The 11885-nt window shown below is 62.3% G+C and overlaps 1 protein-coding gene across 4 annotated transcripts in view; it reads right to left on the bottom strand.

Annotated features, from left to right (window-relative positions):
* Positions 1-2574: 2574 nt before the first annotated feature.
* BAHCC1 (BAH domain and coiled-coil containing 1) overlaps positions 2575-11885 on the bottom strand; it is a 69143-nt gene continuing 59832 nt past the window's right edge. For 2 of the 4 annotated variants that reach the window (XM_058561855.1, XM_058561856.1), the window contains 13 exons: positions 11588-11883; positions 10600-10778; positions 10208-10509; positions 9835-9942; positions 9612-9750; positions 9415-9529; positions 9237-9312; positions 9002-9110; positions 8141-8260; positions 7804-7980; positions 6515-7695; positions 5463-5699; positions 2575-4904 (listed from right to left, as the gene is read on the bottom strand). In XM_058561855.1, the coding sequence (XP_058417838.1) occupies positions 4698-4904; positions 5463-5699; positions 6515-7695; positions 7804-7980; positions 8141-8260; positions 9002-9110; positions 9237-9312; positions 9415-9529; positions 9612-9750; positions 9835-9942; positions 10208-10509; positions 10600-10778; positions 11588-11883 (3246 nt within the window). In that variant the 3' untranslated portion in view covers positions 2575-4697. Of the gene's footprint in view, positions 4905-5462; positions 5700-6514; positions 7696-7803; positions 7981-8140; positions 8261-9001; positions 9111-9236; positions 9313-9414; positions 9530-9611; positions 9751-9834; positions 9943-10207; positions 10779-11587; positions 11884-11885 lie in introns of all 4 variants that reach the window. The other 2 variants (XM_058561857.1, XM_058561854.1) reach the window with 1 other exon arrangement.

The following is an 11885-nucleotide window of genomic DNA, read 5'->3' as shown; positions in this document are numbered from 1 at the left end:
CCAGCACATACAGCCTGGGGCCCTGTGCATGTCCCCTCACTCCAAGCTCTGGTCACTGCTGGCCAGGAGGGTGTTGAGGAGGCAGCAAGCAAGCGCCTGGCTCTTCCTACCTGGGGGCAGTGGTGTGGGGACCAGGGAAAGGTCCCCCTCAACATGCAGGTCCGTAGATGCCTCCTGCTGCCTCCCATGCACCTCACCCCAGTCTCATTGGCGGGCAAAAGTCAGGAGCCCATTTCACAGACAAGGACTCTAAGGCCTGAGATGGGGCACACCATGCCACAGTCCCACACACCGCCTCACCCTGCTGGCCTCCCCTCCACCCGGCCTTCTCTTGGAGGCCGAGTCCCTTGGGCCTCACAGTGGTACTCTGGCCCTGGGTGGGCACCCAGTGGGGGGCTGGGCCATTAATGACCCCCCCCAGCCCATCTGTCTACTGGGGTCTCGTCCACTTAGCAGCCCGGGTCTGAGTGGGCAGCCTGAGGCAGTTGCCGGGAGGGTACAGAAGGCCTGAGTTTTAGAGGAGAAACGGCCTTGGAGGGGTGCTGGCTTGTCCCCGGGACCCCTGGGGAATGGGATGAGGTGACAGCAGGGGGGAGGGGGAGTGGAATATGGAGGTTGAGACCCCTGGGTTCCTGGTGGGAGGCAAGGGAGCCTTTCAGGGTCATTCTCCTTTGTGCCATCCCTGTCCACTTCCTCAGCCAGCACCCAGGGGCCCCTGCGGCGGGTCCCTCCTTGCCTGGTGCAGCCTTGTGCAGCTGCACAGACTCGGGAGGCTGCCAGGGGCCCGACTGGCCACCTGCCTGTGGCCGGCTGAGTGCCCAGAAGACCACTTGGCTGGCTGGGCCGCAGAGCCAACCTTTCCCCTGTCTCTGCCCAGCCCCCCCCCCCCCCGGCCACCTCGCCCAGGCCAGGGCATGAACAATTAAAGCCCCTTGTCCCCAGTTGGTTTGTGATATTAAAAATGAATTGCGATCCACTGGGTTGTCATTTGTCCCTGATAAAACATCACTTTTATTGATCTCGCTCCCCCAGTGCCATCATCCATCTTGCTTCAGCATTTCATATCATGGCTCGTTTGTCTTGATCAGAGCACAGTCCTGCATGTTTAACCCTTGGGGCTCCACAGCCTCATGTGCCTACCCCCTGCCCCTTGCCCAGGCCTTGTTCTGGGGGGCGGGAGGTTCTGGAAGGCGAGGGCCACCCTGTCTGAGTTAAGGCGGGAAGAGGGAGAGGGGCAGGGAGGCAACTGGAGGGGGGTGGTGAGGGATGTGCTGGGGCTGGGGGAATGAGCAGGGCCCAGGTGGGTCAGGTTGCGGTAGGTTGTAGTGGGGCCAGGGTGCCCCAGGGAAGACAGGCTGGTGGGGGCTGGGCCATGTGTCCTAACCCAGGGCCCACTGCTGCCTCCTGCAGAGCTCCTCAGGGTGAGGTTGGACCCTTGGGGGCTCACCTGATCCTGCTGTGGCCCCCCACTTGCTGTGTCTCAGTGGTCACCTGCCTCCTGGCTCACCCTACCTGCCCCCATTCCTGGGCCCAGTGGCGGCTCCCCCTGGCCCTCCACCCCAGCCCTATGGTCCTGCCCTCCAGCCCTTAGAGCCTTTCTCTGGCTGCCAGCACCTCCCCCAGGTGCTGGCCTGGCCCCTCCAACTCTGAGCCCTGGGCCGCAGAGGGAGTGCCCTCAATTTGATGGTGGACTTGCAGCTCCTTAAGCCTGTGGGGGGTGGGTAAGTATCTGGGTCACAGCCCCACTACCTGCACTGACCTTGCGCCTGCATATCTGCCCCCCTCACTGGGGGTCCCTCACTGGGTTCCCCAATCCTAGCTGTGGCTTCCCTCCCCAGGGGTCCCAGAGGTGGAGGGAGAACAGGACGCCCTCCCTGGCTAAGTGGCAGGCTTCGCGGAAAGCCCTCAGGGTCCACAGTCACTGGGCGAGGCTCTCTCTAGCTAGGGGGTGCATCGAGGTGGCTTCCCAGTCCCCTAGATGTACCCCCCTTCCTGACACCCCCCAAACTTGGGTTGTCAACTCTCCGTTTAACAGTCAGGAGCATTGTTTATTTATTACCCCTACACAGCTGTCAGTCAAGAAAATGTTTGTTGAATGAATAAATTCATGCCCTCCTTGAAGAGGGTGTCTGCTGTCTGGTCTGCCCACACCACTCCCCCCGCTGGCCACAGAACTTTGGGGACCACCCTTCCCCCTTATGCCTGTGCCTTGTGGGGGCTGACCCTCCCCTTCTCCCCTCCAGGGGCGCCTGCCCTGGCCACATGGGCTGGTTCAGGCTGGACATCTGACCCACGTCTGGTGAGATCTGTAAAGAAAGAGACCCTTGTCCTGGGAGGGTCTCAAAGGCCAAGACCACCCCAAACCCATTCTGGACCAACGTTCCTCTCACGGGCCTGAGACCCAGTCCCTCGAGGGGCTCCGCTCTGGCTAATGAGGGGGCAGCCCTGGCCTGGACGCCCCAGGCTTGAGGCTTGGGCATGTCTGCTGAGACCTCCGAGTCTCTGAGGCCTCCAGGGAGTCACCGTGTGACACACATGGACACTGAGGCAGAGTTAGGATTCCAGACCACCAAAAACTGTACAATAGTTCATATATTTATTCTTAAGCAAGTTATCAATAAAAAATTTAATACTAAAATGCCTTTACATAGAGTTTGCTGTTCATAAAACCTTTGTGTTTTTTTTGTTTGATTTTAGTGTTTACATTGAAAAAAAAAACCCCAGCATCCTCTTAGTTTTACACATTTACAATAGCGGAGCTTCTGCCAGGTATAACTACGGCTCAGGGGAGGGGCTGCACCGTCCACACGCACAGACGCAGGAGGGACGAGAAGAGGGCAGGACAGAGGAAACCTGCAGGAGGGGCAGGAACCCGCAAGAAGGGCACCTCCCTTTGCCTGGGTTCCATTTCCGCAGCTGGGCTGTCCCCACGTGGAGTGGTGCACGGCTTCTCCATTCAGCATCTTCCTGCTTCCCCGGCCGCGGACAGCCCCTCAGCCACTGGACACCACCAGGATGATGCCACCAGGAATGAAATATTGCACTCGGTGGAGACAAAGGGGAGGGTTGGGTAGCAAGGGCAAGCTGGGGTTCGGGGGGGGCCCCTCCTTGTCCCTGCACTTCCCATGGAGCCGCCAGGAGCTGGAGGAATACCCTCCAGGTAGGGCCAGGATGGTTTCCTGGTCTGAAAGAAAGAGGGGCCGAGAGGGCCCAGGTTGGGGTGCCAGCACCCACCGCCATGCCTTGTTTCCCGGGGACCTGGGCTGTAGGGCTGTAGGTCACACAAAAACTTGTCCTAAAGAGCAGTGGCTAGCTTGGGGGGCTTTCCTGGGGCTCCCGGTGGGGCCAGGGGAGCCCTGGTGTGGTGCGACACGGGAGCACATGGCCCTTGGTGGGTTTTGGGGACAAGGGTTGTGGGGCCACAGGTCTAGCTTGCCCTATCTGTCCTTCTTGGCCGTGGGAAAAGTGAAGGGTGACATGTTCTCTGGGGTTCCTGGGGTGGTGCTGAGGGTCTGGGACACCCACCCAGCACCACAGTGCCCAGATCACTGGGCAGAGGGGAGCTCCCTCCACTCAGGGCCAGGGTGTGGGCTCGGGCGGGCAGGAGGGACCCTTGCTCCACACTCCAAGCACTAGCCTGCCAAGCCATCTGCCCTGCCAAGGGGCCAGAGACAAGGCCCAGAAACCTCCACGTGTGTTGGCAGGGGCCAGTCCCTTCCCTGCTCTGAGTGGAGGCTGGACAAACTGGCAATCGAAACGGAAATCAGCAATAACTTGGACTATTCAGGAAATAAAATCAAAACATCACTTTTTCATATCAATACTTTAAAATATTTGTTCATTTTTGTTTTTTTTTTAACAGAGGTAAGATACGTATGGCTGCTGTCACACTCGCGGGCTGGGGGGACCAGCTGATCCTGGCTTTCATTTTAGCTTGTGGAATCCCTTCTCTCCCCGAGGGACCCTCATCAATGAATCTCCCCCCAATACTTTTGTTCCTAGGAGATGAGTTAAAAGGAAATAAACTCGTGTGACTTCCATCTTACACAGTCCCCCCAAGAGATCAGCAGGTGTAACCGAGGGTCCCATTCGACCCCACCTGTGGCCTCCAGCCCCTGCCCCCTCCCAGCTGCCTCTGTCATCACAGACTCCCCAGTGGGAACTCAGCTAGGCTGAGAAAAACAGTGCATTTTCAAAGAAAACCCCCCAGAACAAAATCTCTACATACACACACATACACACACACGCACACACATCCTCGTCACACGTGTGGGGAAAAAATTCCTTTTCCACAAAACTTCCCCGCAGAAATACAGTATTTACATAGAGAAATAAATAGACAACACACCTGATTTCTGCTTTCCCTGGTGGGAGACAGTCGGAGGTACTAGGGAAAATATGGCTTGGATTCTAATCTCTCATGAACTGCCGGTGCGGGAAAAGAGAGAGTGGCTGGCTGGTGGGACACAGCCGACCCTCTGCAGCAGACAGGATGGGACTGGGTTCCGAGGCCCAGGAGCTCTCTTTCCAGGGAAAATAATAAAAAAGCCTGGATCTTGCCTGGTGGGTTTGCATATTTGCTCAGACTCGCCCCTCAGGCGTGCGGGGCTCGTGGCCGCCAGTCCAGCGTCCTCGTGGCTCCGCGCCCTGGGCATCACTGGGCGCGCAGGGCCTCTGCGGGCCAGTCAGGTGCAGGCTCAGCACAAGATGGGCACGCCGTCAGCTGTCACCAGGCGTCCCGTGGTGGGGTCGTAGGTGCCCGCCAGGTAGTAGAGGTCCCGCCGGTCCTGGTACTTGCGGCTCCGCGTCATCCGCTCGTACTGCTCACGCCCCACGACCTGGCACTTGTGGGAGATGGTCTGCACGTCATTCTCGTCCTCGTGGCAGGACTGGTACAGTGCGTTCTGTGGGGGTGAGGAGGGTGAGGAGCACTCGGCATCAGCAGCCAGCTTGGCCAGCGCACCCCACCCAATCCCTGGGTTCTGGAAGGAGACTTTTAACTGTGTGGCCGGGCAGAGTTGGAGAAATGCTTGTTTCTGCACCATCTACAAACCTGGGTTCTTCTCAGGGCAGACCGGAGAGTGCACGGGGGCGTTTTCTGTCTCAGGCTGGCATTGTGAGGCAGGGAGCAGAGGGCCCGTGGGGCAGAGAGGGGCTGCCTCGGATGAGACCTGCTCGGTGTTACCTGCTGCCATGGGGCATAGCCCCCAACAAGGTGAAATCATCACCCATTTCACGGGGAGCCTCAGAGGTGCGGCTGGGGAGGGACCCAGGCGGCCTGGCTCTAGGGCACCAGCCCTCAGCTGTGTTGTTTCCTGAGGGGCCTGGGGCCGCCCTGGGCTGAGAGGCTTTGGGGTGTGGGGGATGGGGAGGGGGTGTTCAGAGATGACCACTCCCCTTGTTTCGGCTGCTGCCCACACCACCCCAGAACCCCCGCCTGCCCACAGCTCCCGGGCCCTTACCTTCCCGTCGCTCTGCCGCTTCCCCAGCTTGGTCTCCTCTGGGTGGTAGAACCACTTGACCTTCACCACCATGTTGCTGCCCCACGACTCCCACATGCTCTCGATGCGGCCGATGTAGGGCAGGTTGGGCCGCCCGGCCGACAGGAAGACGGCACAGTCTCCGATGCGCAGCGTCTCCTTGCCCCGGACGATGGCCTTGTAGAACAGCTTTCTGGCCTTCCCCTTCATGCCGCGCCTCTGCAGGGAAGACAACCAGAAGCAAAGGGGTGACGATGGGGCCCGGGGGATAGGCGGTGGCTGGAAGGCGCAGGAGAGAGAATGATAGAGACAGAGAGAGGAAGAGAGAGAGTGCAGGACGGACAGATGGCATGTCTTCTGTGTGAGCGTGTGTGCATAGGCACCTGTGAGGGCAAGACAGGGCAGGACAACTGCTGGAGAAACACTACCAAGTCACAGGTCCAGGACAAGGTCGGCCATGCCTGGGTCTACCCTGCCCACCAGGTCACGACATCAAGACCCTAATTGACTGTAAAGGAATGTGGGCTCTGAAGGCAGAGAGGGCAACACCCATGAGCTGTTCCCTGCAGCAGTATTTACAAGGGCAAAAGCCGTGAACAACTACGGGTCCAACCACAGAGTGTTGGCAAAGAAAACATGTGTGTCCATGCAGTGGTATTTCGAGGCCCTCCCAAAGCTGGCCGTGTTGTTCATCAACGTGGAAAGATGCTCAGTGCAACACTGACAAGTGGAGCCGCAACAGGCAAAACAAAATACAGGACAGGTGCCTGCTGCAAAAGCCACTCATACGATCACACAGGCAAAGGCGAGGACTTGGAGGTGAAATCGAGACGTTGTGTATTTGCCTCCTTGGATCATGGGTGGGTATTTGTTCTTCCCTTGAGTTTCCTAATTTTTTAGTTGAAACTGAATAGAATAATCCAAAAAAAAAGGAGAGAGAGAGAGGGAGCCGGGGAGCAGGAACACGTGCCAGCTTCCCTGGGCACCAGGGCTCCTCATTGGGCCCCCTGCCCAGGGGGAGATGGCCCACTTACCTGTGTGGGGTTCCCCGACCACTTCCAGAGCTGCCGGGCGGGCAGGAAGGCGGAGATCTTTGGACGGTTCTCCACGGAAGGCAGCCGCTGCCTCCGGGACAGCTCTTTGGCTTTGGAGAAGCTCATGGCCTCCTTACGCTTCAGCTTGGATTTGCTGCCGCTGGGGCCCGTGCCCCCGCCGGCCACTGCAGCCCTGGACAGGAAGCAGCGCTGGGCGTGCGTGTGCGGGCCGCCTCCCTTGGAGCGCAGGGCCTCGGGCTGGGCCAGGAGGGTGGGCACCGGGTGGGTGAGGCATGTCTGCAGCAGCAGGGCCGGGTCCTCGTCATCTGAGCTGTAGGAGGAGCCCTCATCGTCCGAGGAGCAGAGGCTGGAGGTGGACAGGGAGCCGGAGGAGGAGGAGGTGGACGAGCCCGAGGAGGAGGAGGACACGGACAGGCGGGCGAGGAAGCGGGAGGGCACGCTGGGGGCCAGCCCGGGCCCATCCTCCTCCTCGTCTGAGTAGGAGCTGTGGCAGTCACTGTCGCAGGGCAGCGGGTACTCAGCCTGGCCTGTGAATTTTCGTAGCGCCAGCCCCATGGGCAGTGGGTGGACGGGTGCCCGGCCCTTCCTGTCCTTGCCCACGAGGGCCGGGTGTGTGTAGCTGGGGTTGGGCAGGGGCCGCCCCAGCTTGGGCCCGAGGTCCTTGTCGCCCATGAGCAGCGACTTGCAGTTCTTGTTCTTGGGGGAGGTCACGCCCTCGTGGTCCAGCTTGACCAGGAACTCGCCGCCTGCCCGCCGCCGCCCGCCCTTCTCAGCCTCGGCCCGCTCGGCCTTCTTGGCCCGCAGCAGCTTGTGGGTGCCCCCGGACAGGCCCGGGCCAGCCCCGCCGACGAAGGGCGCGTAGGAGCTGGCCAGGCTGCTGAATGAGTCGGCGCGGAAGCCGTTGCCGAACACAGGCGCAGCCACGCTGTGCACGGGCAACAGCGCCTCGCGGGCCCGCAGCTTCTTGGCGCTGCCGTTGAGCTGGAAGAGGTTCTGCAGCACGCCCGGCCCCTTGCCACCCGCCGTCGCCGCGGCCACCGCCTTCCGCTTGGTCTGCGCCACTGCTGACCAGCTCAGCAGCGGGCTGCCCCGGCGGCCCAGGAAGTGGTCTGAGGCCCCTGAGGAGGGCTTGGCACCTGAGGGTAGGAGCTCCGCTTTGCCTGGGGGAGGCCAGGTAGAGTCAGAAGTTCCGCCTGCCCACCCCTCCCGCCCCCCTCCCCCCTGCCCCGGGGGCATCCCCCCTGTGTTCTCAGCAGTCCCCTGAGTACCAGCTTTGTCTTTGCTGATGGATTTCTTCCCAGGGGTCTTTGAGGCTTCCGGGCTGTCATGCACCTTAGAGGACAGGCTAGGGGCAGTGGCCTCACTGGGTGGGGGGGCCTCGCAGGAAGCTTTCTTGGTCCTCCGGCAGCTGCTGGACACCAGCAGGGCTGGCGAGGGCTCTGTGCCTGCAGAGTGGACGAGCCGCCTCAGCACTGTGCTGCTGGGTGACCGCCTCCTCTCCACCCTCCTCGGAAGCCTGTCTGGACCCAGGGGAGGCCCAGCCTGACTCTGGCCGTCGGGGCTGACTAGGCAGGGAGAGGCCCCCGGGCGGGTCCCAGGGCTCACATTGGATCTTGAAGTCCGGAGGCAGCAGCCTGATGTTGGAGACGGCGATGTGGCCGGTGTCCCCATCGTCAAACTCCACCACCACTGAGTCCAGGTCCTCCTCCTCATCACTGGAGGCGCCTGGGGACGGGGCCTACCTGAGCACGCAGCCCTCCGCTCAGGGCCCACAGGGCTCTCCCTGGCGGCCAGGATGGGAGGATGACAGGATGGGCTCCCGGGCAGCTGACAAATGACGCTGGGAAGATTCTGCTCCCTGGTCACATTCGACCTTGGAGCTGCCACGGCAGCTGGGGAGCAGACGGCCTCCCCTCTGCCTCCTGCATCGTGGCTGGAGCAGCAATACTACCGCCATCCATCACCCCCACCCCGGGGCACGCACACAGGGATGTGGGGCCCTGACCTCTCCCAAGAAACACGTCCACGTGTGCAAATACACACCCGGCCGAGGCCTGCCTGGAGGCCTCCTGCTCACCCACCTGTCCACCTGCCCATCAGATCCCAGGGGCACCACATCCCCTGCCTGGGGGATCGGGAGGATTCACCCTAGGGGAGCTGGTGCTCATGTACCGGTTCATGACCCCCAGGACCAGGGCTCTGGGTCCCCTTCGCTGCCAGCCCTTCTGAAGAGCCAGAGCCCCCACCCTGTCCCTACCCCACATACCCCCTTGCCTCGCCTGGTGACTGAGTTGCTGATCCCACTGTTAGCTCTGCCTGCCCAGCTCCGCCTGGGAAGCAGGGCTGGTGGGAGACCCTCCCTGAGAGGCAGGGGCCCTTCCCCAGGCACTCTGGGGGCCTTGTCTGCAGCTTTGCTTGAAGGGAGGGGCGAATCGTTTTCGCTGGGGGGCCTTGGGCGTGGCTTACCTCGGACCACATTGCCTGGGTACAGGCAACGGGATTTCTGGCTCCAGTAGGCGCAGACCCTCGTGCCAGGAGGAAGATACTGGCTAGATTGCGGCCGGACATCGAGAACCTGTGGGAACAGCAGGGGTGGCAAACCCTGAGCGGGCAAGGCTGGGCTGAGGGGTGCCAAGAGGGGCATGGTGCAGCCAGGCCCACCTCCCCAGGGTGGTGGGCCGAGTGGGGGCCGTCCCCTCACCGCCTCCTGCAGCAGCTGCTCCAGCGAGTAGATCCTCTGCCGGTTGCCTCTCTCACCCTCGATGACGATGCTGTAGCTGAGAGCCGTTGGGGGGAGTGTGAAGGGACCTGCGGGTCCACGGCCGCCCAGGTTGCAGCCCGCACTCGCATACCTTGCCCCGCCCACACCCAGGCCTCACATGTCCGGGGGCTGCAGAGTCCTGACGCTGCCTGCATACAGCAGACTATCCTCCTTGGGGATGAGCACGGGCAGCCCGTCCTGCAGGTCCTCCTTGTGGATGGTGCACGAGCGCGCTGGGGGAACGGGGGTGTCAGCGCCTGGCTTCTGCCTGACCTCTGTGCCCCCAACACTCAGCGGCCCCTCCCGGCCGCTTACCCAGGGCGGCGCTCTGTTCTGCGCTCAGGCGGCCGCTGGCACCCTCCTCCTCCTCTGAGAAGCTGCTGCTGTCGTCAAACTCAAAGTCGCCCTCCACTGCGAAGCTCTCTAGCAGCCGGCTCACCGCCCGGCCCTTGCCCTGGGGGCCAGAGGGGTCAGCTCCCTCTGGGGGGTGGGGGAGAGACCTGGGCCCTGGCTGGACCCCAGGGGTGGGGGACACTACCTGCTTCCTGCCGGCCTTGCTTTTCACCTTGGCCACCTTCCTGCCCCTCCCCAGGATGGCCTTGGCGTTTCGGGGCGACAGGGCGATGGAGAGGGCCCCATTCTTCCGCTGTTGGGGCAGGTGGGAAGGGACTGAGGTGAGGGTGGCACTAGCCTCCCAGCCGGCGGCCAGCCCAGGGTGTAACTCGTGCTGACTCTGCGTGTGAGCCCAAGGGTGTGACTCAGAGCAAGGAGAGGGTGAGGCGAGGGTCCCCAGGCCTTTCGCATCTGGTACCCACCCCACTAGGCCCGGGACCCTCAGGTGCCCGCTGATCATTGGGTGACCAATTACCCAGCGATGCCCGCTGACTGGGGGGGTGCCTGCTGAGCCTCACCCGTAGTCCCGGCTGGAGCATCGTGCTCTTGCGTGTGGCTCTCTTGAGGCGCTCGCTGGCCAGTTTGCTGCCCTCCTCGCGGCAGGTGAAGGCCCGGGTGGGGCTGAAGAGGGTGTCCCTGCTGGGGGTGGCCCCCGGCTCTGCACGCCGGCCGCCTTTGGCCTTGCCCTTGGCCGCCTTCTCGCCTGGCGCGCCTGGGGGCCTGCGCCCTGGGGCCCGCTCCAGCTTGGTGCCCACCTTGGCCTTCACCGTCCGCCTCTTGATCTTGACCTCACTCTCTGGGCTGGACAAGTGGCAGGCCCCTGTGGGAGTGAGGGGGGCCATCACAGGGGTCCCAGCTGCCAGGTTGCTGCCGGCCAGGCTGACCCCAGCCGCCCTTGCCGCCGGCTCACCTAGCAAGCCCTGCCGCTCCTTCTTCTTCTTGGCCTTCTGGTTGGCTTCCATCTTGACCACGGAGGAGGGCGAGGGCCCCAGCATGGCCATGCTGGCCCCAGCATGCAGCACCAGCCCAGGCTCCTTGCGGGGTGTCTCTGTTCCTGAGAGACTCTCGCCGTTCTCACTGTCAGAGCCACTGCCTGGGGGGGAGGTGAAGGGTCTGGATGACCTGGCGTCAGAGCAGCACCATTTTGGGCTGGGTTTGGGGGAACTGATCATTCTCATGTGTGGACGTGTTGTGGCGCTGAGATGAGCCCTGTTACTGTCATCCCTGGGGCTGCTTTGAGGGGCAGGCCCCTGGGCCAGGCGTCCAGCTGAGGGTGTTGGACGGGGATGGGGAGGGGAGGCCCCACTCTGACCTTCTTTTCCTTGCCTCCATTTTCTCATGCCTGGGGCAGTGGGCCACCCACCTTGCTGGCCTGGGGATCCCCCTCCCCAGGGCAGCCCCATCCCCTTTCTATAGTCCTCCTGTCCTATCGCCGCCTCCTGCTTCCTCTTCCCCTCCCTTTGTTCTTTCTCAGGGGAGACCTGGCGGGGCAAGGGCTGGCGGGGAGCCAGTGTCTATTTTTCTAGGCTCCTGTTTCTGGACATGTGTGTTTGCTGAGGGCCAGATAACCCCCCCAGGTCAGCCTAGCCCAACGCTGCAGGAAGGTAGGCTGGAGCAGGCAGAAGGGCTATTTTTAGCCCCCTTTCCAGGATGTACCCAGGGGCCTCTTTCCTCCTCTTGGCCCTGATGTGGGGGTGGGGCAGTGAGACGGCTGGGCTCTGCCCTGGGGCAGGGTCTTCTGCCCCACCCCATGAGAGCAGGAGGTTCTCCCAGGGTCTAGCACACCCCAGGAGCCCTGACTTGGCTCCAGTGGCCGTCCTAGCCCCTGCCTGCCTTCTCCCCCAGCCCCTGAGTGACCATGGCCCGGAGGTCCTGGCTGCCAAGCTCAGACCAAGGACTTGCCTGCCTCATGTGCTGTGGCCTCTGCTGGCTGGGCGGGGAACTTGGGTGTCTCCCTGCCGCCGTCGCCAACGATGGGCTGTGGGTGCCGGGCTGCCCCAGACACTGTGGCGCTCTGGGCTCGGGACAGCTTCTTCCGAATTCTCCCGCCTGGGGCAGCCTCCTTCCGCTGGAAGGGGCTGAAGCTGGCGGGCAGCCCTTTGCTCTTGACCTTTGGCTTCAGCTGGGCCACCTTGTGGGCAACTGCAGACGCCAGCTCGCCCTGACTACTGGTCTTCTTGCACCGAACCTTTTCCT

This window comes from Diceros bicornis, chromosome 18 (genome assembly GCF_020826845.1).
Source record: "Diceros bicornis minor isolate mBicDic1 chromosome 18, mDicBic1.mat.cur, whole genome shotgun sequence".
In the NCBI taxonomy this organism is placed as follows: Eukaryota; Metazoa; Chordata; class Mammalia; order Perissodactyla; family Rhinocerotidae; genus Diceros; species Diceros bicornis.
The sequence above is the reverse complement of the archived record's forward strand: the minus strand, read 5'-3'. Positions and strand labels throughout refer to the sequence as shown.